We start from the raw sequence: 26,605 nt of genomic DNA, 5'->3' as shown, positions 1-26,605 counted from the left end.
CTGAAACCTCTTGTGTTTAAAGCACATTCCTGGAAAGCAGCAGCAAAGCTCATTCCATCATCTCAGAGCAGCCTTTTCCTTTCCATGAAACAACCTGCCATGTGAGTGATGGTTTTAAATTGGCTTTCACAACGAGGGATGCCGTTTCCTAGAAACCCGAGGTTGACAGGGAAAGGCACCAGATAAAGCAGGAAGAGAAAGGGAAGAGCTCCTTCCTGGGCTCATGCTGGCACTGGCTGGGCAAGAGGTGACCAGGGATGATTTAATCAGCTTCCCCTGGTTAGCAGGAGCTGTGACAGGCCCTGGACCACCCCCAGCACTCGTGGGGCTGGAGCAGCGTTTGGCACTGGCAGGAGGGAACGTGGGACCGGTCCCACGGTGGGGATGGCTCTCAGGGAATTTTGGCACAGCCAGAGGTGACACTGCCACATTTCTTCCCTGGCACCACCTCAGCACCGGCTGATCCTTTGCCATCTGCTCTTGCCCTGCCCAGCACCTCCCAGTCCTGCCCGTTCCTCGGGCTGGCACCAAGCGGGCTCTGAGCCGAGCCAGCCTGAGCAGCCCCAGCAGGGATGAGCCTCCAGCTCTGCTGTCCCAGTGCTCCTCATCCCTTTGGGCCTTGCCTTGGGCTGTGATTTGTCCTGGAGATGGGTTTCAGGTTAATAAAACCCACGGGTTTAAGGGATAACGAAGCGCGCCTATGGAAACCTCAAGGAAAAGGCATCCTCCCCTCCCAGGACTCATTTCCCCACTCAGCACGGTCGTCCTACAGACCATGGACAATCTCTGGAGCTTCCTCTCATTCCGTTGGGGTGGAGGCAGGAGGGATGGCCCCGGGACCGTGTTTTGCCAAGGTGTGCCCTTCCCATTGCGTCCCAGCCCTGCAGGCGCTGGGCTAACACAGCATCCATCCATCCTGGCGAGCCATGGCAGCGCCCAGGCAGGAATCCTGCCAGCAGCACGGTGGGCAGCGTGTCAGACACATCCCTGCAGAGAATTCCTGCCTTTCTGGAAGCTCTGGAAGCTCAGAGCAGACGGTCCATGCTGTGGAGCTGTTGTGACAGCCGGGCTGTGCTCACGGCAGGCTCGGGGTGTGCCTCACCTCTCCACGCCGAGCCTTTGCTGCTCAAGTGCCCATCTCTGGCCATTCGGGGAATGATTATCCTTTGGAAGGTTTTATTTTTCAGTTTAAAAGAAAAGAAAGTTCCCACCTTGTGTCAATCCCATGGATTGACAGCTCCTGTCAGGTCTCCCCTGGAGAGGGGAGCTGTTCCTCTCCCAGGGACAACTTTCCCATGGTGAAAGGAGAGGATCTGTGTCTCTTTATACCTGGGAATAGCCCGATTTTTGCTCCTGTTGTGTCCTTGCTGCTCGCTGGGTGCTCACTGGGCTCCGGGTCTCTCCTGCCATGGGGGCTCCTCACCAGGGCTGGGGCACCTCTGGCTTTTGGGACCTGTGTTGGGATCTGTTAGACAAGTGGCCAGAGCTCAGGACCACCTGCAGATCCCTGCCAGACCCCACACATTTGTCCCAGGACATGCAGCAAACCAGGTTGGAGCAGAGTGATGGAACAGATGAAGGGGATGGGGCTGGGCAAGCTGTGGTGGTCTGGGGCTACCTGCCAGTCTCTGGACCAGGGAATAAAATGTCTGGGAATGGAGGCTGTGAGCCCTGGGCACTGCAGCTCCCCACTCCTCGTGGGGCTCTGGGCAGAAGCAGGAGCACCAGCACCAGACCCAGCCCATCACTGCTGTGGCTCACTGACAACCCACAGCAAGGGCACATCTCTGACCAGTGCAAACACCACAGGTTTGTTCCTAGTGGAAACAGCAACTCATCCTCCAGGCAGCCTCCATGTGCTGGTGGTTTATCTTTAACAGGAAAAGCCTGGAGCAAAGGCATAAAGCAAGAAATATTTAATTCCACAGTGTTGGTTTGCACCGTATGTTTTCCACTTAATAAATATTTCAGGCACCTGTGCTCCAAAAACGGGCTGTTTTCTGCAGGTTCGTGTGCCTGTGCTCCCCCACATGAGGCTCCTGCCAGTGTCCCTTCTCCAGCAGCTCCTGCCCAGTGGCACCACTGCAGCACGGGCTGTGCCCACGCCCTGGGCCCAGTCCTGCCTGGTGGGAACCCTGGGAGACCCCCGGGATGTGTCCCCAGGGCTGGGGCTGGGGCTCTGTGAGGGGGCTGCCACGGCCAGTGCTTGGCCCCACCACCAGCTCCATCCCCAGCAAGGCAGCGGTGGATGAGAGCTCCAGGACGTGGCTGGCACACTCAGTGTCCTGCATAATGGGACATCACCCAGGGGCTGGCAGCACGCTGCTCGGTATTTATGTGTACAGATGGTTTTGGATGGAGTTTTAGCACCCCCTGTGCCTGGCCACCCCACCGACTTTCCAGCACAAGGAAAGCTGCTGCTGGGTGGCACCACAAATCCCCTCTGCTCCTGTGGATGCATGGCCATATGTTTTGCCAGGTTTGGGGAACGTTGTGATGGCCAGCAAGAAGATCCCAGGGCTGTCCTCACCTTACAGCCTCCCTGACACACAGACATACCCAGTAACGTATATATATTATATTATATTATATTTTTTATATATATATATATTTATATATATACACATGTTAACAAAGAAGTTGCAAAAAAACCAACAAAAAGGGAAAACCCAACAGGAAGAACAGCCCTCCCCCCAAGTAAAATGGAAGCAGGAATGTTACAGGTGGAAGGAGAGGCTGAGGGAAGCCAGGAGTCCACACATCCCGAACTTGAGCACTGGTGTCACCAGGAGCAGAGGAACCAGCAGCAGCACGCTGAGCCCCCCTCCATGTCCTAAGCAGGGCCCAGGGATGGGGCTGCTGCTCCCCAAATCATGGTGACAGCTGGGTGGGCTCTGCTTTCAGTACCACAAGAGGACAATGTGGGTGAGTGGGAAAGGCCCCAGCCCCTGCTCAGGGTGTGGGGCTCCCCCAGCCCCATCTGGCCGGGTATGAGACACGTGTGGGGGCCAGGGGGTCCCACAATTAGTGCAATTTCATCAGGTGCAAATGTCAGGTTAAGGGCTCATGGTCTCTGAGCTGATGCTGCTGAATGCTCCCAGCGCCATCCTCAGCACTGCCAGGGCCAGCATCCCTCTCCAGTGCCTGGATCCTCTGGGGTGACACAGGATCAGCAGCCCCATGGGACCAGCACAGACTTCCATGAGACCTTCCCATGAAAAACATCCGACTTAAAAGGGTGATTTAGCCTCCCAAAGTGAAACAGGGCCATGAGGCAGGCTGTGGGGATGGCAGGCGTGCCCTGCTGACCCTCCCTGAGCTCCTACACTCCGGGCTGGGAGGAGCAAACAGAGCTTCTCCTCTGCTCAGGAGGAGGCAGAAGGAGGGGGGTATCCCCTGTGCCCTGCCAGGCACCATGGAGAAGCAGCCTGGATCAGAGGGAAACCCCTCTCAGCTTGGCAGGGCCGGCAGAAGATCCTTCCCCAAGGTGCTGCCCACCTCTCTTTTCCAAAAACCACAGCCCAGACACACAGAGATGGCATGGGAACACTCTCCTCCTGGGCAATGCTGTCACCACCACACTCACTTATATCCCTTCCAGTCCTGCATCCAGGTTGTTAATGAAGATGTTGAAGAGCACAGGGCCGAGGATGGAGCCCTTCAGAACCCCACAAGTGACTAGTGCCAGCCTGATATCACCCTTTGTGCCTGACCCATGAGCCAGCTGCTCAGCCACCCTGTGATGTGTTTATCCAGCTGTGGGCTGGAGGTTTCATCCAGAAGGATCCTGTGAGAGACTGCTAAAGCCTGCTAAAGTCCAAAAAGATTCCATCTCATGGTTTCCCTGGATCAATCAGGTGGATCACCCTGTTGTAGAAGGAAATCAGGTTCAACAAGCAGGGGTAGTTCCCTATCAGCAAGCTCCACAGGGAGAGGCTGGCAGAGCTGGGAGGTCCCAGCTCAGTGGTCTCCAGTCCCACGGAGGCACCACATCTAGAGGAGCAAAAGTGGTTTCAAATGTCACAGAGCAAAGGCCAAGCATCAGCTGCCTTAGGCTACCATCATGCCTGAAATCCTTGCCCCCACAGTGTCCCAGCCACTCACATGCCCACTGGCCCCAAACTGTGCCACAAACCCCCATGGTGGCAACAGGGATTGTGTGCCAGCCCAGCTCCTCCTGCCCTCTTAAAAAAATCTGGAGATCGGAGCTTGGCCAGGGGACCTGATGCTTGTGGGTACTGGGAGTACTGGAGACAGCCAAAGAGCTCCCAGTAGCCAGGGTCTCTGAGCCTCTGGGACAGACTCAGTCCTCTGCCACGGCATGAACAGGATGGCTCCACACTCACAGCACAGAATCGTGGAATAGTTTGGGCTGGAAGGGATCTTTAAAATGCACCCAGTCCAATCCCCTGGCATGGTGGAGAACAAACCAGAAGTCAAGAGTCAGTGTCATAAATTGAGATTTTGGGTCACGGAGCATAGAGGTAGTCTTTGAGCAGGACTCTACTGTGGGCTTAGAGTAGGAAGATGAATTTCTGGTTTCTGCTACTGGGACACCAGACAGGACACTAATGGAGACCTATATGGAGCAGGGCACTGCTGGCCAGACCCTGTGTTGGGAAAGAGCAGCTGCCAAACCTCTGTGCCAGGAGCCAAAGCTTCTCAAGGATGCAGGCCTCCCCATTACTGGGAAGCTCTCAAAGGAGGAGATGGTGGGCTGGGGGGTCGGTGGCTCTCCACTGCAGGACCCCGAAAATTATCAGGAGCATGCTATCTACAGCACGGACAGCCACCAGGAACACCCTCAGTGCCCTCTGCACTCCCACAGACCAGCACCCACCCTCCACAGGACCACCATCCTCCACACCACCACTGCCAGTGTCACCGAGCCTGAGGGCTCCAAGCCTTATCCACCCCACCAGGGAAGCCACCTCAGCCACACGGAAAGTGTCCTCCCCAGAAAGTGCTGCTCAGTGCTCTGGTCCCTACACCAGCTGTCAGCGGGCTCCAGAGCCCACCCCTCCTGTCCCAACCTGCGCCTCGTGGTACGCACGAGCCATTCCCTGACCACCATGGCACCTCAGGTCACCCTGAAACCCGCCCTGGCCTTTCCACCCCCCAAGGGAAGACAGAACCATCTGGGTGACAATCTTCTTGGGGAGAGATGGGAGCAGCCACCAAAGAGCTGCTCCAGCCACTCCTGCGCACCCTGGAGCTCACCAACAGCAGCTGATTTCCAGCTGTGGTTCGAGGTTCTTCCACTTTTTCCATTGAAGTAGGATGGAGCTGGGTGTGGATGGTGCTCGACTGCTCGGGTGCCACAGTGGCTCTCTGGCACGGCTGCCAGTGGGCAGTGCTGGCCACCTGCACCAGCGGCACGGCAGTGCTGCCACAGGGCACGGGCAGGCCTGGGCAGCCTAGTGACAGGCTTTCATTCCTGACACGTACGGGGACTCCTGGGGCCGGCAGTTACACTCCTGCTGCTCGGGGTAATCGATGAAATCCGGGGCAGGCAGCCCCGAGAGGATCATCAGGGATTTGTTCCAGATGGTGAAGGTGGGACACACCGGCAGGATGAAGGAGACTTCGAAGGTGTGGAGGTGCAGGGAGTTGGCCGGGTCGTAGAAGGAGAGCGCGTTGTTGTCGTAGTCCAGGAGGACACCGAGGCGCTTCATCTGCGGGTGCACCTCCACCAGCATCTCCTTGTTGTTGTGCCGCACCACGAAGTTGTTGTTGCAGCGGGAGAAGACCCAAGAAGAGGAGTTCTTCCCGATCCACTCGTTTTTGGGGGCTGACTTGTACGCCACGCCGATGGCATACCTGCGGGAGAGGAGAAGCTGTGCTCAGCACCCTCCAGCCTCAGCACAGCACCAAGCCCAGCCCTGATGGCTACAGCACCCCGTGCTTTCAGAGCCCACCTGCTGTAAAAGGGCACAGGTGGGCATCTCTGGCAGAGGCGGACTGGAAAAGCATCCCCCCACACACAGGTGGTGCCTTACCAGGTGGAGGATCCCACCACCACCTCCCAGTAGTGGCAGCCGCTGTCGATGAAGACGTTGCCGGCCGCGCCGTAGCAGCCGGTCCCGCTGAACCTCTCCGGCGTGTGGCTCTTCTTCAAGGAGCTCTCGTCCTTCTCCATCTGCAGCCCGTCGTTGGAGATCTTCAGCTTCTTGTGAGCCATCTTGGGGTCCAGCTTGAATGGCTGACCTGTGGGGAGGAGACACGTGGATTAGGATTTGTGTTGTTAGCATCACGGTGCAGGAATGATGCTAATAAGACAAATTAGCATCATTTCTTCTGATGGGGCTTCTTCACATCCCGTGTTCTCAACTTTGCATATTTAATGGTGGTTTGCTTGGGTGTTTTCCCCAAAACCAGACCAGATCTGGGTGATGTCACAGAGCTTCAACCAACCTCCTTTTTTTATTCATGATTTCCCTCTGAAAGTCCCAGACTATCCCTGGATTTGCAAACAAACCCCCAAGATGCTACAAAGAAGCAAACTGAGTTCAGGTGGGTTTTGCTGCTGTGTTTTCACGTGAGATGGAGTAAAACAATAAAGTGCACACAGGCACCAGAGAGCATTTCCATGGGGATTCACCTGCTTCAGGATGAAGCAAATGACAGCTGCAGAGAACACACCAAGTCCTGCCAATGCCTTCACCCTCATGTTTTGTACCCAGCTTGGGGCATGACTAGCTGTGTCCTCCTTCACACTCCCATTTTTGGCTACAGACACAGGGTCCCAGCAAGAAGAAACAATGACACCACCACAGCAACTGGGTCCTGAGCCTGGGCTGGAGACCTCCACAACAGCCAGGAAACACACAAGGAGAACCCCAGGACAGCTGGGAATGTCTGCAAAGAGCTGCAACATCAGCGACCATTGCAGCTGCAGAGCGGAGCTCATCTGTGCTGTGCTCTATAACCTGATGGTAGCTCGTGCTGGTTTTCCTTGGAGCCCAATTTGCTGAATAATTGAGTTGAGAAGCCTGAGAGTAAAGCTGCAAATTGGGAGTGACCTGCCCCCTCCTTCTTCTGGCTGCTCTGATCTTTCTGCCGTATCTTTTCCTGGCAGTAATGAAAAGAGACAAGCTCTGAGGAAGTGAGGTATAAAAATACTTGGCTCCATCAGGAGACACTCACAGCTCTCTTTCTGAAGGCAACCCCTTGCTAAGGTCAGTGTGAAGAAGTGGAGCCCAGCCCTTATCACTGGCTTGTGCTGCCATGCCCTGGAGCAAGTGCTTGAGCTGCGTGCACAGGCAGTGAGTGTGAAGGACAGGCTTGGAGGGCATTTCAGAGAACACAGCCAGGCACCTGCTACCCTTCCCAAAATCTCACTCTGGCACTGGGAAAAAATACAGACTTCACAGAGGTCATAATGGTCCCAACCTCAACCCCCCAGCATGGGAGATGCCAGAGGAAGGTGGGCTCTGACTGCAGCCTTCACTCCCTGCTCCCCCACCATCAGCAGCCTCTGTGCCTCCCAGTCACTACTCTCCAGCCCTCCAGCTCTGCCCTGCAGAGAGCCAAGGCTTGAGATGACTCCTCTCATCACTGATGATTCCTCTCATCATTAACGTTTCCTCTCAGCATTAAGGTGCAGCTCCTGGGCTGGTCACTCAGATTACCTTTATCCCACAAATTCAGCTTGCTGGGATATTCCTCATAGCCTTTTGCTGGTCATCCCTGCATGAGGCCTGGGGGCTGTGGGGAAGTAGCTGCCTTCAGGGCTGGACACAGCTGGCTGCACCCCTGGAGCATTTATCATTAGGTGGATCAGCCCTCCCTTCCCTGCAGAGCCAGAGTGGAGCAGAGGAAATCCTGTCTGGCACTGGGTGTGAGGGAGCAAAGGGGAGGCAGCCAGGAACATGGTCAAGGTCAGTGGAATGTGGGGATGGAGCCAGGCAGAGGGAGGTGTGTGCTGGAGCTGCATCCCCACCCTGCAGCACCCCAGACACCCACCCTGCTCCCCTGGACCTCACAGGGCTCCTGCACCCATCACAGTGAGCGGGGACTCACCAGCTCCTGTCACCCACCCAGAGGGACAGCGAGGACAGGCTGCCTGCTGCCTTACATAACAGCTATGGAAATAACTGGAATGAGATCTCCAGGAGCAGGAGACGACATCCAACACTCAGCCAGATCCAGGACCAGCAGCCCAGCCCACCGGGGTCAGTGCAGGGTGCCACCAGTGCCACCAGTGCCCTGCAGCACAGCAGCTCCTCCGTGCCCCACTCCTCTGGCTGCAGGGACACAGGGATGGGTGGAGAGGGTGGACAGCTGGTGACTGTGTTTGGCTGAAAATGCGTGGAGAGAAAGGAGGGATGGGTACGAACTCTGCACCCAAGGATGCTGCAGGCACCCACCACGTTCTGCCCAGAGAGCAAAGAAAGCTGCAGGGACACAGGGACACAAAGCCAGCCCTTCCTGCATTCTGTCCCTCCTCTCTGCCTGCAGTGGCAGTGTGCCCATGCCCCCCAGCCATCCAAGATGCCACCTGTGGGGACAGGACACCCACAGAGCACAGCTGCCAACACCATCCTGTCTTCCCTGAAGACATCACCTTCGGCAGAGAAAGAAACAAAGATGCAGCACTGTACTGCTGAGTCATCAGGGCATAGGAAAGCCATAAATCCATCTAAATTTTCACAGATTCCCTGCTGGGAAGCTTCTGCAGGACTCATCCTGCCCTAACATGATTCAGTCAGCAATAGTGATCTTGCAGCCCGTTGCTCAGGCATCAAACCCACTCCTGACATCTCACATGGGATGTGGATGGAGCCATCCTGTAGCACACTAAGGTCTTGCCAAGATATGCAGAAATCAGGAAAAGCCAGAATTGTGAGGGAAAATAAGACCAGGATGCAGTGGCCAAGGCAAGGGCTGTAAAAAACATTTCCCTGCACTTTATTTATGGCCAGAGCTGGGGCTGTCCCTGCATTCCAGCACTTTCAGCTACTTTTGGACACTTGCTCCTAAATAAGTCCTGCCCAGGCCCAGCCTCAGCAGAGGATGGTCTCTCTGTCCTAAACCAAACCTGTTCTCCCAAGCTTCTCTGCTCAGGGATGCAGATTTAGTGCCAGCACTGACAGCGCTGATGCTGTGGAAATCGATGTGTCCTGACACTGACCTTCTGGCGATGGAGAGATCTCTCCAGACATCCCTTCAGGAGCAGAACTGGCTGTGAAATATGTTAATGGGCCCTGTCTGTGTTGAGCTGCTGACGCTTCCACCAAGGTTACAGCAGTGGGAAAGCATGGGTGTGATAACTGGATATTGTCCACAGGAAAAGGAGAAACCCTGGTCCCAAAAACTAGCAGGAGCACAGAGCCACTGGACACCCAAAGGAGCCCTTGTCCCCTGAAGGTGGCCACAGAAGGAAATAAATCAATATATATTATATCCATATATATGGCTAAATCAAACTTTCAGGAATTCAGAAGTTTCCACAAACACAGGTGGCAGAGGAACACCAAACTGGTGGCAGAGTGGGATGTGCCCGTCAATGCCACATGCCTCTCCTGCCCAACACCTGGTTGGCAGGTCCTTGTGGAAGGGGCTTTAGCACAGGCAAACCCACAATCACACACAACCTGTGCAGTGTCTCAGGTGGGGCTGCCCCAGGGTTCAAACACACAAGAGGCTGCTGCAGACACATCCCTGCAGCAAGGGGGGCTCAACACCTGGCTGGACTCTGATTGAACCCAGTCCATCCCCAAGCAGGAGCCCTGGGAGCTGTGCTGGCAGCTCTGCTTGTTGGAATCTGTGGTATTGATGATTCTGAGATTGTAGAAAGTCTCTTTCTTTCTGCCCCGCTGCCAAAGAAGAAGTCATAATTCGTCTGTGCTGGTTTCAAGGTTGTTTATTCTGTTTATCTCTGACATGTTCTGCTGCCCTGCCGCAGCTCTGTCCTGCAGGGCAGCGTGTGGGGCTCTGCCCTCAGTGGGATGGTACAAACATTAAATACCACAAACTACCTGTGCTGGATTTACAATAACGTGCCAATATCTGTCACCTACGTTGGACAGTGTGTCCCCAGCCTGAACCAACAGAAAAATGCCAACACCACAGTGAAACATGGAGGGCATGAAGAAAAAGAAAAGGACAAAACACACCCAATTTCCTCCATCTTGTCCCCTTTGAACCCCTAATCTAGAATCCTAAAATTTTACTTTTGCACCCATGCCACACTTAATTATTACTTATATCAAACACTCAGAGCCTGTAATTGATCCTGTAAGATTGAAAACTCTTTTCCACGGCCAGAGATCACAGCCAGTGTCTCTGGGGCTCTGTCCAGGGGGGTTCCTGACCCCTGCCAGGGTCCCAGGGCAGCCAGAGGGAAGCTCTGGATTCCCACATCTGGTGACTGGCACTCAGCTAAAATCCCAGAGAGCAGACCCTGTCCAGTGGGAGCTGCCACCTTGCTCCCAGCTTCCCAGCCTGCCCATTCCTCATCCCAGAGCCAGCACCTCCCAAAGCTGGGGAAGCACCAAGAAACAGCAGCTGCAGGAGGGATCAATTTTTAATGAACAGGCAGACTGGGTTGGAGTTTGCTCTTCAGCAGCTCCCTCAGCCCCACTGCATCAATGTTGTTTTATGCAGTTTAATGTTGCACAAAGGAAAGAAGGAGGTAGAGATGATAAATCATCATGAAAGCCCTGCTCAGGCAGAAACAACTGCTTGGAGAGGGACAGATGGGAGGGCTGTGCTCACCAGGAGCACAGAGACAAGCAAGCACTGGGAAGGCATGGGCACGGGGCAGGCAACCTGGAGAGACAACTTATTCTTCCCCCAGCATCTCACACTGTCCCTCCTGTGTCAGCCTTCAGGCCATGGGTGCCACTGCTTCTGCTGTCTTTGCTGTTTTTCAATGGAAAAAGGTTTCCTGCCACAAACCCTGGAGCTCTGTCTGTGCCAGGACAGACAGGTTTAGCTCCACTGCTCTCAGAGCTCAGCTTTCCCTAAACACATTTAACCTTCCCTGGCATCCCCAGGGCACTGGAAAGAAAAAACTTCTGCTTTGTGTGTGGCTGCAAAGCCCCATTCACCACCATGGAGACACTTTTCAACCTTACAATTTTCCAAACCTGTGCAAGTTAAGCCACACACAAGAACACAGTTACTCTGTGACTCCTTGCATCAGCCCCAAAAAGCCCAGGGATGTAAAGTCACCAGAAGAATGGACTATTACAACCCCAGGGATGGGTGCTGACAGGAGCAGAGGGCTGATGGCAGCCCCTGGCGCCATATGGGGTATCAGGAGACCATTCCTGAGGTAGGGAAGGAACGGAGGCACCAAGGGAGATGGGCACTGCAGCGATTTAACAACACAGCGTTTCCATCCCACTGCCCGCTCCCAGGGAGCACTCAGCCATACCCCAGGCACCCTGGAAACTCTCCTCCCCCACCTGCCAGGGCCAGCTGAGTGCCTGGGCACCTACTGTTGGTCTTGAGGCGGGCAGGCTCGCTGTTCCGGCTGCCCGCCTGGTTGATGGCCTTCACCAGGAAGATGTAGCGGGTGCCACTCTGCAGCCCATGCACTGTGTAGTGGTTCTGCTTGATGTTGGGGACGATCATCCAGCTGTCCATGGAGTTGTAGAGACCTGCAGTGCAGGAGAGGGGCAGAGATTTATTCCCAGGGAAGGACAGAATACAAAGCCTCTGTGCTGCTCATGCAGAGCTCATGACCGTGTGTCCCTCAGAAGGATTTACCACCTGCCTGGGGGTTCAGAGTGTCTGCAGGGAAATTTCCAGAGATGATAAATCCCAGCAACACAGAATCTCTTCCATTATCACACAAAGGCAATGTTGGTAAGGCAGGACCAGGGCTGCAGCCATGGGAAGTGATGGGGAAAGGGTGCAGAGAAAGGAAAATCCAGCCAGCAGCAGCTTCTAGCCAGGGCAGATGGCAGAGGAAGCTGTTGGTGCCTGGGAGGGGTTGATGGTCACCATCCTCCCACCACCACCCCACCATCACTCTCTGCCATGTCTCTGCTCCTGCAGGACAGCCTCCCTCCTGCTCTAGGCCCCAGTATGCAATTCAGCAGCACAAAGGGATGCATTTGCACCCAAATCGATGTGTTTGCAACTGAATATTGTTCCTGCCCAGTCCGAAGTGCTCCAGGGTGGGAAATAATATCCATGGCTAAGGGAGGCTGATGCTTGGCTCCCTAAATAGACTGGTCTGCAGAGTGGTTCAAAGAAAATGAGCTCCCAGTGAAGGGATCCAGACGCTTGGAAACCATTCAGCAGGCAGAACTCTTTCTGGAAATGGGAAGGAATGAAGAAGCCAAGACATGGAGGTGCCAAGCTGACTGCTGCAGTGATTTGCAGTGTCTGAGCCTACAGGGCCTGGCATGTGTGGAAATGTAGTGCTGTACCTCAGGTGGGGTGACACAGTGCTCCAGGAAAGGGGAAAAGCCTTACATGGTGCCACAGGCTGTTCCTGCCATCTGCATGACTGGGATGAGGATCACCTGCAGCTGGCATGAGCATCTGAGAGGCTGAACTGGGGACAAAGATGCTCTGGGGCTTAGGGGAAACCAGGGCAGCTATCCCAGCACAGGGGTAGGGCTTTGAGCCAAAAGGAATAAGGAAGTGTGAAAGAAGTAGCTGGAGGCTTCCTAGATCTGGTGAGAGGTGAGGAGTGCATTATGAATTTGGGGTGACTGGAGGGGGGTTTCAACATGTGCAGGGCTGGGAGGCAGGAGATGGGAACGCTCCACACCTCTTTTGCAACGGCTTCCAATTCATTCATCTTCAGTGGCTGGCTCAGCCGCAGGACAAGGGCAGGTTGCAGTCCCTGTCATCCTGAATTTGGTTTGAGATCCACATGGGAATGGCCGAGGGGCACAGAGGAGTGTGATGTGAAGTAAAAAATAAACCAGATGTGATCCTGATTGCAGCTGCATGCAGAGCTGCTCTCGTCAGAGCGCACAGCCTGGCCTGGTCGGTGTCACCTTCCTGCAGGAAGGACCAGCTGGGGATGCTCCATCAGGAACAACGAGGTGGCTAAGACAGGAGAAGGACTTGACCTTCCAAGTAGGTTTCTTTTGCAAAACAACCTCAAAGAGCTTGGCCTTGAAGACTAACCTCCTCGCTCCTACCCTTGCCAAAGGTTAAAAAAATCCCTTTTATTGTAGCATTCATCATCCACAAAAATGTCTGCCTCTTGCCAAACCCTTAGGTCTGATGGAAGCACGAAGGGGATGGGTTCCACAGGCCAACTCTGCACACCTTGGAGAGGTATTTCCTCTCCTGGTCAGGCTCCCAGCCCCTGCTCAGTGTTCCAGTGTCTCTTCCCATGAGTTCAGCCAGGGCTCACACGGTCCCATGACACAAACTATGCTATTGCAAGGGACAAGAAGTTATTAATTTTCTTCTCAGTGATTTAACTGATGTTTTTTTCACTCCTCATACAAAGAGCAACCTGGAGGCTGCTGGCTGGCCAAGAAGGACGTTTCTGACATGTGACCCTCCAGGCTCTCCTCCAGCACTGCCCTCACTGTTCCTCACCCTCATGATCCCCACAGCTCCCCCTTTCCAAATGCCTGTGCCAGACCCCAGAGGTGGGCAGGTGACTCATTCCCAAGTCCCTCGGTGTATGGGACTCCAAGCCATGTGTGTCCAAAGTGGCATGTGGGAAAAGGTGAGAGCCAGATCCTTCCCTGGCATCATCCCAGGGCAAGGGCACAAACTGCAGCAGAGGAAATCCTGAGTGGAAAAGGGCAAAATCCTCACAGCTGAGGGTGAGGAAGCACTGGATGCTCCATCCCTGAACAGTCCTTCTTCCTCAAGGAGCAAGCCCTGAGCAACCTGTCAGCCCAAACTGCACAGAGCTAGCACAGGGACCTTCAGACATCCCTTCTGACCAAAACCACGTGGTGACACCAACAAGTTCCCATCTTGTCCACAGCTGGAAGTGCAGGGGACGTGGAGCTGGTGGCCATCCAAGAGCAGAGCCAGAGAGGCGGCTGAGCTCTCCAGGCTTCCAGAGGACAAAGTGCTGGAGACAACGTGCTCTAGCTGGGAAGGAGAGGAGAGCCAAGCAGGGTGGGTCTGGCTGCAGCAGCACTGGCACCCGAGAGCCACCGTGGAAAGGAAATGCATCATCTTGTTTTCCAAAACAAGGGCAAAGGCTGGAGCTGGGGAGGTGAGATCCAGCTTGGAAAGTCACAGGGAACTTTCTCTGGCAGCTTCCTGCACATTTCAGAGTGCACTGAACAGCCTTCCGGGGCCGTGACACCGTGCTGCCGGTGCCAACGTCCTTCCAGCCAGCGGGACAGACTGACGGCAGCCCAAACACCCGCTCTGAGCCACCCTGCCAGCACTTCTACAATGGCCAGTGCTGCTAGGAACACCAGGAATAAAACTTTCTCACAAGCCACAGACCATCAGTGATTCTGTCCTCAGTCCTCAAATCAAATCCCATCCCTGTGAGACAAATCTGTGGCGCTGTGGAAAAACAACTAGGTATGGCAGTAATTTTCATGGAAAATTACCTGGAAATGTGCCTCAGAGCTGTTCCAGAGGGTTTATAAAACAGCTTATTTATCAGTCATGGAGCAGCCAGCATTGCCCTGCATACAATCCCAGGTATGCACAGATTTGGGAGCTGTGAGATGGAAGGAGCCTCCAATGTTCCTGATGCTTCACCAAGTTGGGGCTGACGACACCAAGCACAGACCAGAGCACCTCAGGGATGGCCCTCCAACACGGGGAGGTGTCCACTGCTCTGATCCACTAGCCCTTGGTAAATCCTTTGCTGCTGTTTCCTCCACAAATACCCAGCCTTTAAAACCACTGATGAACCTGAGAACCTCTCCTTACAGAATCCCAGAGTGCTTTGAGCTGGAAGAGACCTTAAAGCTCACCCAGTGACACCCCCTGCCATGGGCAGGGACACCTTCCACTATCCCAGGTTGCTCCAAACTGGCCTTGGACACTTGCAGGGATGGAGCAGCCAGAGGTTGTGTGGGCAACATGGGATTCCTTGCTGAAGGGGAGTGTGGTGACTTACTGATGAAGTTGGCCTGGCCGGTGAAGATGGTGTACTGGAGCTCGTAGGAGCTGACGCTGAACTCGTCCTCTGAGATCCAGTGCACGGTGATGGTGTCGTGGGAGGCTGTGCAGAGCTCCTCACGGACTGACGGTGGGTTCGGGGCTGTGGGATGGCACAGACCACAGACTTTGGTCAGTTTGGGCTTTCCCCCCTTAAAAAAACAGGGCTCTTCCCCTCATGTTAGGACTGAGATGGGCTTGCAGGAGTAGTCTCTCAACAGCAAAAACTCTCTCATTTAATCTGTCACTGTGTTTTCACTGAACTAAACTTTTTAGTTTAACAAGGCATCCAGAGGTCAGAGCACAGGGTTTTCACTGCTGCTCCATCAAGTCTGACACCCCCACCCTGAAACAGGCTGAAACCCACTTCCAAATCCACTTATTTCCCTGCACTGGTTTTGGAGTAAGTATTTTATCCCATAACTGATCTGGACATGCTTGTGCTAATCTTTCACTGAAAGCTGATCTGCTTCATGATGATAAAATCGGATTTGGTGAGTGAGGATGTCCTTGCCTCCCTGGGGCTCTCATCCCTCCAGTGCCCCAGCACACGCTGATCCAGCAGCCGTTGCTGCTCCCAGACCACCGAGGGCAGTGATCAGTCTGTGCTGGGCATCAGGGCAGCACTGAGGGGCCCACTGAGGTCCTGCCCAGAAGGGTTCGTAATTTAGGACCAAGTGACCCAGAAAAAGGGCAGGAAAAGGGAAATGTTGAAGCACAGAGTGCCTTAGAAGTATAATAATTAATTAATTAATCATTCCTCCTCTGTAATCCTGATGGACCCTCATATAATCCTTATCCCTCTTGCAACCTTATGGACATCAGCCTCCCCACTAGGTCATGGAGACCATAATTTTAGGCTTTCTGATCATGGGTCCTCCAGGAACAGGAGGGTGAAACAGGAGGATGGGGACATGTCACTGTCCTGGGGACAGCACAGGCCCTGCTCTGCCACAGATGACCTGGCACTTGTTACTGGTTAAGCCCTAAAATAGGTCTGCCAGCCCTTGGTGGAGCACAGGGCAGGGGACTGAGGGGAAGGTACAGAGTGGAGCACACCTGAGCACTCACCTGTTAAATAATCCAGTCCCTCCAGCAGCTTCTTCTCTCTGGAAAAATCTAAAGCAAAGTTTTCAAAGGCATCATTAAAATTGATATCTGGTATCAGGACTTGCGAGGATGCAGTTGCCATGGCGACCCTGGAAGGAAAGAAGGGACCATCAGTATGCAACAGGGTGCACGAGGGAGGCACAGGGATGGGGACAGCCTCACTGTGCCTCACCTGCTGCCAGGAAAACAGCTTGCACCTACAGACCACTGCTCCCACCCAGGAAGGTAGCCTAGCCTGGGCACAGGTTCCCTGGGAGTGGGGGGCTCCATCCCTGGGGTTTACAGCTTTGACTGGTCCCTGAACTCCCTTTGGACTGGCATTTCCACCACTTTCCTACCCCAGGGAAGGGAGCTTGCTTCCCCAGTATTGTTATGACCTGACACACAGCACCTGTCCTGTGAGGGATGGGATTTATTTGAGGACAGCACAGGCTGCAGGGATGGCTGGGGATCTCCAGCCAAGTGACTGGAGGGGACTTGGCTCATCTCTGGGCAGGGGCCTACAAGCAGGGGCCAGCTCCAGCAGCAGTGTCCCGTATCGCCGGCCGGGGGCTATGCACAAGTCACGAACGGAACGGGACTGCTGTGGCATGCAGTCTCATTACATGGTTATGACAATGGGAAGATGCCAGCAGCTCACATCCAGGCAACAGACCAAGAACTTAATGTTACAACTTACTTTATAAGCTTTTTGACCAGTCACACAAAGCAAAAGCATATTGACAGTAGTTCTATCCAATCACTATAAGCACACGTACCTTTAGTTAAAACAATGCTTGCTTATTTTGAATACAATACTTGCTTGTAAGCCTCAAGATACAATGCACAGAGCTCTATTATTAAGCTTAGACCTTCCTAATATCTCACCAGAGATACTTTTCTGCAACTTAGGGAGTTATTGTACCCAAGTGCTAATACACAGACCATTGCTCTATTTGTCCTTTCTTTCTACTTCTTGTATAGTTTTTCTGCTGACAAATCTTATAGCTACAGCTTAGCTCTAATCACCATCCTGCTGTCTCTGAGGCCTGCCTTTTGCAAGGTGCCCAAACCCCTCTGATGTTACGGGATCCCACATCCCGCGCCCAGCGCACCTCTCGGCCACGTTGCGGGCGGTCTGCAGGAACCGCGCGTGGTCGTTCTCCTTCAGGATGTGCTCGGCCTGGTTGATGAGGACCGTGGAGCGCTCCAGGCACTGCCGGCAGTTGGCAACCTGCTGGGCCAGCTTCCGCAGCTTCATCACCTGTCGGAGGAGCAGAGGGAGCCAGCGGGGCTCCTGAGCTTGAGAGGCACAGAGGGAATCCCATCCCAAGCCAGCAGCTGATCACAGCGAGCAAGGAGCAGTGAAAGGGCACAGCAATGTCTCAGTGGCTCTGGGGAGGCACACAGCAAAGCACTTCCCATGTTTAATTTTGCTGGGGGTAGGAAAGTCCCAGGGCACAGCCTGCCCCTGGCTCTGAGGGTCCCATATGTGATGGACCCTGGAGAGCAAAGCATCCTCTGTCCACTCCTCCCGTGCAAACAGAGTGACCCCCATGCCAGCACGAGGAGAGCAGGCTGCCATGAGACTCCTGCCAGTCACTCAGCCCAGGGCAAGGGAACCTTGGAGCAGAAGGGTTTACAGGGCTGATGGAAAGTATCACATTCACAGCTCTGAACTGAACTGACTGCTGGGTGACCAAGGTATGAGGGAATCTGCATGTTCTCCCCCTCCCTTCTCCCAGGCTCCATACATCCCTTGGGCCATTTGTCAGGCAAAGCAAGGCAGAACAAATGGGAAACCAAATGGCAATCCAGCAGGAAAGCAGAATTCCTCGCTCCTCAGCTGGAGCGCTTCAAACCAGCCACAGCCTCTAAAGGTTAATCCTTTCTCCACTGCTTTTGCAGAGGGTCTGGGCACTAATCTGTGCCCTTCACCTCTACCCAGCTGTCAATTGTAGGAAAACAACATCTTGGAGCTTCCAGGTCCTTCTAAGCATGGCTGGAACTGGACAGCAGAGCCTGGAAGAGTCAAGGAAGAGGGTGGGAAGAGCAAGCAGACAGACAGATGGATCGGCAGACGGTGCTGTTACATAAAATACGTTCCCTGGAGTGCTTGGGGTAGAAGCAAGATTCCCAAGCTCCCACTGCTGCCAGGCTGTCCTGGAGCTGTGCTGGTGCCTCTTCTGCCTACACACGCAGTGGAACCTGCTCCCAAACTGCCTGGGCAGCATCTGTATTTGGGGCTTGGCCATGGGCACCATGGTGGGACCCCAGTGCATACCCAAGCTCAGTGAGAACAGCAATGGGGTCATGCAGGCTCCCCTGGGCACCCTCAGAGCTACAGCCCTCCAGCCCTCTTGCTGTTGCATGTGGAGAGCCCACAAGATGAGGCTGATGTCTCAAACACCAACAGCTGGACAGCTGCAGAGCCAGCTGAGGGTTGTTGGAGCTGGAGAAGGGCCCCAGGGAGGTAGAGCAGCACCATCCTGGGACAAACATCCCTGCTGCAGCTCCTGGGGATAAGCACAACACAGCACAGGAGTGAGATGAAGCAGTGGCATGGACTGTAGGGGGATCAAGACCATGAAAGACCCCTGAAGCCTCTGACCCATTTCCAGAAAATGTCTGGAAGAATGGACTGTGCATGAGAACTGATTTGCAGAGGAAGTGAGAAGTCTGCAGGAAAGGCAAAACTTTTTTGTAAAAAGGTCCCCCCTGGAAGCACAGGCAGTGCTCCCAGGACCCTGACCCATTTGTCATTCCTTTTAATCATGAGTACCTATGCATCTTGGGTCCCTTTCCCTTTGGGGTGGGATGCTACACATAGAAACCATCAGGAAACACCTGGAGCCACTGGAGGAAAGGTCCAAACACTCCCACAAAGATGAGGGTGAGAAGCAGCTCCCCCTCAGTTGTGCTGCAATGCAGAGCATGCAGCCTCTGCTCTCTCTGCAGCACTGGACTATGGCCCTTCACTATTAATTCCACATTATTCTATTAGAACCACAGTGGTGAAGAGCCCTGAGGAAGCTGTCTGGAGTGATCCAAGCCTCTGCACCAACTTGTCACGCTAACCAACACACTGCTCCTCCTCCAGCCAGCACATGCTTTGTCCTTGGCAGGGGAGCCCTGGGGCAGCAGCAGTGATGGACACCTGGGTATGGGGTGGCACCTGCAGTTTGGACAAGGAGATGCACTGATGTGCTCAAAGCAAACCCTTCATGGCAAGGCAGCACACGCTGTGCAGCCCCTCTGCCCGAGGCCGGCACGTCCCGGTGTCCCCGGCTGCAGGAGGGATCCTAGACAGGAGGGGCAGACCCTGCAGCAGCCATCCCATGGGCACAGGAGGGCACCTGTGACCAGGGACACAGGAGCTGGGACCCCTCACCTTTGTCTCCTTGATCTTGACAGCGATGACCTGCTTGCGCTGGCGGATGATCTCCATCAGCTCATCACACTCCTCCATCAGCTTGGCCTCGTGCATGGCTGTGTTCACCTGGCCAGGAACAGCACACAGGTGTTGGGAGAGACACACAGCACACACAGGTGTTGGGAGGGACACACAATACACAGATTTTAGGAGTGACACACAACTTACAGCTGTTGGGAGGGACACACAGCTCACAGGTGTTGGGAGGGACACACAATACACAGATTTTAGGAGTGTCACACAATTTACAGCTGTTGGGAGGGACACACAGCACACACAGGGGTCGGGAAGGACACACAATACATGGATTTAAGGAGGCACATACGACCCACAGCTGTTGGGAGGGACACACAGCACACTCTCATGGCTGTGCTCACAGTGGTGCACACACAGAGTGCAGTGGGGGCACAAGCAGAGGTCCCAGTCCTCTGCCTCCAGGGAAGACCAGTACCCATGGGAGGATGGACAGGACAGGACAAGGGGAAATGCACTTCATGGAAGAGGAATCGAGCCCTAGCACCTCATTAAAGCACACTACAGGACAGAAATCAGTTTTCCTCATTTTATACTCCCCAATCCCTCTGAAACAAGGCAGCCTTGAGCGAACCACATTTTTGCTACAGGATCTTTTTTTAAACCTGGCCAGCAGATTATGCAACACTGGAGTGGGAGACAGCTGATGGTCTGCAAAGAGAGCTCCACTGAGGAAAAACAGTGGAAAATCTTCCCAATCTGCTGCATGTGGCAGGGGGTGGGGAACAGCCCCAGGGTTTGGAGCCTGGAGCAAGCTGCTGTGGCAGTGCTGCTGTGGCAGTGCTGCTGTGGCACTGCTGGCAGCACCCTGGTCCCTCAAAGCTGTGTGCCCACCCACAGGGATGGCTGCCACCCCAACTTCCCAGGAGCACACACCTGGACTCCCCCTCTCATTCAGCTTCTGGGACACATGAGGCTGAGGGAATATGGGGCTGAAGGCTGTGCACAGCAAGGGGCAAGAAAGAAATGTTGGGCCAAGGGACAGGAGGGGACGTTGGGGCACCTCAGCTTGGCCCTGGGTCCATCCCTCCAACCAGCTGCTGCCCAATGGTCCAGCTCAGGCCTGGAGTGTTCCCCTCCAGGATGGCTACAGGACAAGAGAAATCTGTAGCCATCCACAGCCTAAATCTGAAAACCTGCCCAGGGCAAGAAATCTCCCCTCAACCATGCTGATGTTCTGGGGGGCTGAAGGCAGGTAAAGTTGCAGAGGGCACCACAGTCCCTTTCCCAGTTGCCTTCTGCCAAAACAGGAGCATTTTTGAGGCTGGGGTTCCCCCAAAGGGCCAGCAGAGCATGGAGGGGGTCCTGCAGAGCAGGACTGCTCCACTGGCAAAGCCCTGGCTCAAGAACACCTGGACACTGGCCAGGCCCCTCTGTATGGATGAAGCAGCTCCCAGGTAAATGCTGTGTTTGGGGTGAACACTCAGCAGGTGCTACGGCTGCAGGAAAGCTGGGCAGCTTTTAGTTGTAACAAGAGAGAGAAAAAATACTTCACCCACCTCAGTGCTGGGGGGGAATGTGCTAGGAACAACAGTCCTGGAATAAACCCAGTTCTGGGAAAAGCCTGTCCTGCACCTCGTGGGGATGAGAAGCAGCAGCTCAGCATCTCAGCCCACAGCCTGACTCACACACAGGCAAGCCTCCTCCTACGTGCCCTGGCAGCTCAGGGATGGAGCAGAGGACCCCATCCCACCTCCACAGTCCTCAACAGGTTTTTGGCTGTGTAGCAGCTGTGCCCTGGGGACACCAGGAGCTCACACTGAGGCTGCTGTGACACAGAGGCCATGGTCCCATGGCACACCTGCAGCTTCTGCTCTTCCCCACAATGGGACATTGGGCTGGTACCATCCCTATTTTACAGACTCAGCTTCTCTGCAGGGTTGTTGTCTGCCCTCCTTGGTCCACATTTCCATCACTGACACAGGACTTGCCCATTTTGACCTCTCTCAGCACAGCCCCCCATGCTCCAGAGTCACTCTGAGGGGCAGCCCAGGCTCAGGGCCTTGACTTGTGTCCTTCTCTGGGGTGAACCCCTGTCCCTCAAGATACTGGTGGCACCATTCTCTGGACACGCCATGAGATTTACACTGAATGTTTCTGAGGGGCAGAGTACATGGGGATTATGTGTGCTTGCCTGTGTGCCATGTCTGCAAATATCTCAGAAGCAAAATTCCCTGGAATCAGATTGATGGAGAGCACAGATATTTTCTGCTTCACAGTTTACTGCGCTCTCTGCAAAGGGGCCTCCGAGGGCCTGGCTGTGCATTCAGCAAAGCTGAGAAATGTTACTTGAACTGTTATTTTAAGCAGAGCGTCTGACAAAGCTGAAAACTCACAAACTCCGTCAAAAATGACAGCTTAGAGGTCTCAGACTCTGAGGATCAGACAGAAATACCAAATGTCTTTCAATTTATCCAAAGTCAGGTCGTTCAGACACTGGAGCTGGATTCAAAGGAATGGGTTTGGAAGGACATGCAGCCACATCCCTGCTCTATCCCTGGTGGGTTCTCAGAGCCAAAGCATGGCCCATCAGAGCAGCAAGGGCTGGTGACTGCCACCAGAGCTCTGCAAGGGCATTCTGGCTCCTTCTCTCTCTGCCAAACATCCATGCTTCTTTATTCCCAGACTCAGGCCAGGCCCACTGAACCCTGGAGAAGAAGAAGCCCAGGAGGGACACTCCCAACAAAGCCATTCCTACTGCAGAGTGAGGCACAGGCAGAGAGAAGCAGGACAACACCAGTGACACAGAAGGCCAGCAGTGCTGCAGAGCCAAGTGGGATTTTTCTGCTCCTTATTTTGGCTGGAAGTTCAGAGCATCTCAGCCCCCTCCTCCTTCTCTGCATGTTGTGGCAGTGGCTGCCAGCTGCTGGTGGCACACTCAGCCCTGCTGGCACTCACAAAAAGGGCTTCTGCACTCACTTCCTCTTGCCAGAGCATCAGGACATTATTGAGAGAGTGAAGAACAAAGTGCTGATGCTGCCTGCAGAAATTACAGGGCTTGAAGCACCTTCACAAACCCAAACTGAGATTCAGGTGGTGAAGGACAAGCTGCAGCTCCCTGGGCAAATGCATCACAGCAGCTTTGCTGTGGGCAAATGACTCCACCTGGCACAGGAGGATCCCTTGTCCTGCTGCAGATCCCTGCATCCTGCTGCAGCATTCCACGACAGCATCCCTCCGGCTTACTTGCAGCATCATGAGGCAACATCCCCACATCCCACCACAGCATTCCAGCACCCTGCTGGCTGCTGGGCCCACGGGATGGCTTGGGGGAGTGCAGGGGAGGCACAGGACTTGCATGCCCTGCAAGGCCTGGGGTGTGAGGCTGAAGTAAACAACTGCTGTGTTCTCTCAGGCACTGGCAAACTCCCCCTGAATCCATGGCAGCAGCCTGGGCTTTAGTTCTACAGGAAGCTGGTGGTTCAAGGAATTGCTGCATGCTCAGTGTCACCCAGCTGAGGTCTCTTTGCAGGCTCAGTGTCACCCAGATGATGAGCCTTGTTACAGGCTCAGTGTCACCTGGCTGAGCCCTGTTTTCACACTCGGTTTCACTCAGTCTTCCACCAAAAGCAGCTGCTGCCCCCAGCACAGAGCAGCGGGCAGGTCCTCCTGCCTGGAGCCAGCTCAGCAGCCCATGTCTCTTCTCAGTGCCTCCCAGTCATGACAACTCCTTCAGACCCCTGGGAACCATCCCTGTGTCCTCCACTGCTTGGGACTACCCCCACAGTCATCTCTGCTCCCAGGGGAGCCCCAGGAAAGGACTCTGGGGTGATCCATGCATTGACTCCCTGGAGCTGGAGGCTGCCCCAGACACGTCCCCCAGCCCCCCGGCCCTCACCCACCTCCACTTGCTGGCAGATCTGTATCAGCTTGGCCATCTGGTTCTCCAGTTCGCTGTTGCGTTTAACCAGGTTGGTGAGATTTGTCTCCAGGGTTTGCTGCAGGTCCAGAAATGGGAGAAAGAGGAAAAATACAGAGATCAGCAAAGCTGGAGTGTCCCCAGTCCCCTGCCAGCAGCTGAGACCCTCTGCCACCAAGCACACTGCCTGAGGGAGGGACACTGGAATAACTTTGGGAAAAGCTCTGGGCAGCTCCTGCCCGTGCCAGAGGGCTCTGCCATGGGGAGACTGAGCCCAGCACTGCAGTGACCCTGGGGTGTCACTAGCTGAGAGGACAGCGTGGGTGTCTGCACTTTGCCACTCCTCTGGAGAGCAGATTTTGAGTATTTTCATCATCAATTTTGCTCTGCACAGGGTGAGGGAGGTGAACAAGAGCCTGATGAGCCATGGGAGAGGGATGTCTTCTCTGCCAACCACTTCAGCTGGAGCTACTATGGCGCAGGCAGGGAGAGCTCAGCTGCACCGTGCTGGCCTTCACTCCCCAGCCACGCTGCCCTTTGCTCACCAGAGCAGATCTCAGCTGGCAGATTGCAGCCAGCAGATCACAGCCAGTGGATCTGGGCCAGAAGATCCCATGGCCGGTGGATCCCCAGCAGCTCTTGAGCAGGAAGTCATGACCAGTGGATCATGGCCAGCAGATCTCTGCCAGCAGATGACAGCCTGAGAGGACAGGGATCCCCAGGCCTGCTCTGGTGCCCACAGGCTGCACTGCTCTGGGAGAAGGAGGGGATCCAGTGAAGCACCGACGAAAACCCCACTTGAGGGGATCTCGATATCCATGGCCATGGGGGGAGCACAGTTTCTGGGTGTTTTCAGAGACACAGCATTGCCAGCTCCACGTGCTCAGCTAACGGGAATGCTTTATAACAAAGCACTTGCTACCTGTTGCAGCGCTTGTCAGGAAATGATATCCTATTAATATTTTAAACTCCAGGGCTGGAAGAGGGTCCCTGAGGTGGTTCATTCATCTGCAGGTAGGAACTACAGTCTGAGGCCTTCATCTGACTCCAGCAGGCCCATAAACACAGCCCCTCTCCATACACATGGGTAATTGGGGGCTACCAAGCCAGGAGAACTTGAATTACAGGCACGGAGCACAGGCAGAGCACTCATTCCTGAAAAACCACTGGCTCCTAAAATATCCTGAGCTTGTTTGCAGTCCCGAAAATTGCTGGCCAAGGGCAAGTAAGGCAGAATGCAGGAACAGGCTGGAGAAATGGAATAAAACCCAGAGAGCCTTGGTTATGCCAGAAGGGATTGCAGAGTGGGGCTGTATGGATAATGGAAAAGCCAGCTGCTCCCACCCCCCTCTCCTCATAGCCCAATATTATAAACATCATTTCACTACAGCAACGAACATTTCACTTGCTAATTACCTCCCTCATCACCAGCGTGGCTGCACTGAGGTTGCAGCTTTGAACTCACACCGATCTGCTTTAATCTTCCAGGCTGTGATGGAGGGCAGGGCGGGGGGGCTGAGGTACAGCTTTGAAGCACACGTGCCCACACCCCATTTGCAGCATCCCAAGTTTTCTAGGGGATGGCATCACTCCTCCCATCCACAAATACACCCAAACCCTGTCCCCGAGCACCAATCCCTTCATTACACATCCTCTGTGGCAATGCTGAGGCAATTTGAGGTGCTACACTGGTGTCAGCCATGGTTCCACAGACCTTTGCTGCTCCCCTGCCCTCGGTGCACCCACAGACCCTCACTGCCAACCCCTCTGCATCCCAGGAAAACACAGATGGAATGTTTCCATCTGTTTGATGTGCTGAAACGAATAAAATGGGTTTGAAGCCTGGATCACACCAGCTGGTTATTTTGTAGGTGTATATAAATTACAGCAATTACAGGGGTTGGGTTTTAATTGCTTTATAAAATGCCCGTCATTTCCCCAAACCTCCACCTTCTGTCCTGAAATAGAAATAGGTGATTTCTCTACAACTGGAGAGACAAATGAGAAAAAGTGACAACAAGGCCTTGGGCAGGAGTCATTGTGTGGGGAGAAGGGCCAGGGTCACCCAGGGACAGCAGGACCAGAGAGGGAAGTGCCCAGGCACCCTGGGACAGGGGCTGAACCTCCCCCATGCCCGGGATCAAACCTTCCCACAACTCCACAGAGCAGCTCAGCACCTGCACCCCTTTACCTGCCACTCACCAGATACACCATAAATCCATTCCCACCCAGCCAGAGGAGGGCAAGCACTGACCTGCAAGTACCAGTGCTCATGTTTGTTCAGTTACGGGCACAATGATTTTCTTTACCTGATTTTCTTTTTCCTCCAGATACCAAACAAGCAGTTGAACTAAACGTGGATTTATTTCTCTGTTTGAAGAAGGCATCAAGGTTGCAGGCTCATGACAACTTCAGGAACCGTAAATATGTGGTATCCTCCTGGTCCCTGTGCTTCTTCAAACACGACCTTGCCTGTGCCTGGCCACAGTTGGCCTCCACAGCCTGTCCCCAGCCCATCCACCAGTCTGGCAGCTGGTTCACTCTGAGACACGCTGCCAGCCTTGTGCCTTTAACCAGCTGAGAGATGGAACACAGCAGGCTCTGAGCCCCAAGCAGGTGGCCAAAGAACAGGCTCCCCACACCTGAGAGGAGTCCAAGTCCCCAGGAGTTTGGGCAATGCAAGCCTCAGATCTCCCCCAGGGCTGGGAGGACCTGGAGAGCCCTGGAGCTGGGGAAAGCCTAGGGACAGGCATGCAGGGGTGGTGGGTGGCTGCTGCCATCCCTCAGCACTGCTCTGAGGGGCAAGAGACTGAGCCTGGCACGATGGCACAGAGGGTGTCCTTTGGCTCTGCCTTAGCCAGGTTTCTGCATTTATCTTCATGGGAAGACAGCCAAAACTGGAGTGATACTTCCAATGATTTACTCAGGGCTTTTCTCATTGCCCCTGTTCATCCATAATCACTTCCAATAACGCAGGTGAATCCCTGCCCCAATCCTCCTGCACACCACAAACACAGATCATGTGTGCATCCACAAACCCACGTGCAGGCACACAGGCACCAAGTCAAACCCACTCCAAAATGCTCCCTGCATGCCAAAGTGTCAGGAAAACCAGTTCCTGGAAG

General features: G+C 54.4%; 1 protein-coding gene across 2 annotated transcripts in view; it reads right to left on the bottom strand.

Moving 5' to 3' along the window:
- Positions 1-2,572: 2,572 nt before the first annotated feature.
- The window catches only part of MID2 (midline 2), a 63,335-nt gene continuing 39,302 nt past the window's right edge, over positions 2,573-26,605 (bottom strand). Inside the window, exons 3-10 of one of the 2 annotated variants that reach the window (XM_030272745.4) lie at positions 23,464-23,559; positions 19,547-19,654; positions 17,271-17,419; positions 16,138-16,265; positions 15,026-15,169; positions 11,448-11,609; positions 6,000-6,207; positions 2,573-5,820 (exon numbers count right to left, since the gene is read on the bottom strand). In XM_030272745.4, coding sequence (XP_030128605.1) covers positions 5,418-5,820; positions 6,000-6,207; positions 11,448-11,609; positions 15,026-15,169; positions 16,138-16,265; positions 17,271-17,419; positions 19,547-19,654; positions 23,464-23,559 — 1,398 coding nt within the window. In that variant the 3' untranslated portion in view covers positions 2,573-5,417. The remainder of the gene's footprint in view (positions 5,821-5,999; positions 6,208-11,447; positions 11,610-15,025; positions 15,170-16,137; positions 16,266-17,270; positions 17,420-19,546; positions 19,655-23,463; positions 23,560-26,605) is intronic. The other variant, XM_072929204.1, reaches the window with a different exon arrangement.

This window comes from Taeniopygia guttata, chromosome 4A, assembly GCF_048771995.1.
Source record: "Taeniopygia guttata chromosome 4A, bTaeGut7.mat, whole genome shotgun sequence".
Lineage (NCBI taxonomy): Eukaryota > Metazoa > Chordata > Aves > Passeriformes > Estrildidae > Taeniopygia > Taeniopygia guttata.
The sequence above is the reverse complement of the archived record's forward strand: the minus strand, read 5'-3'. Positions and strand labels throughout refer to the sequence as shown.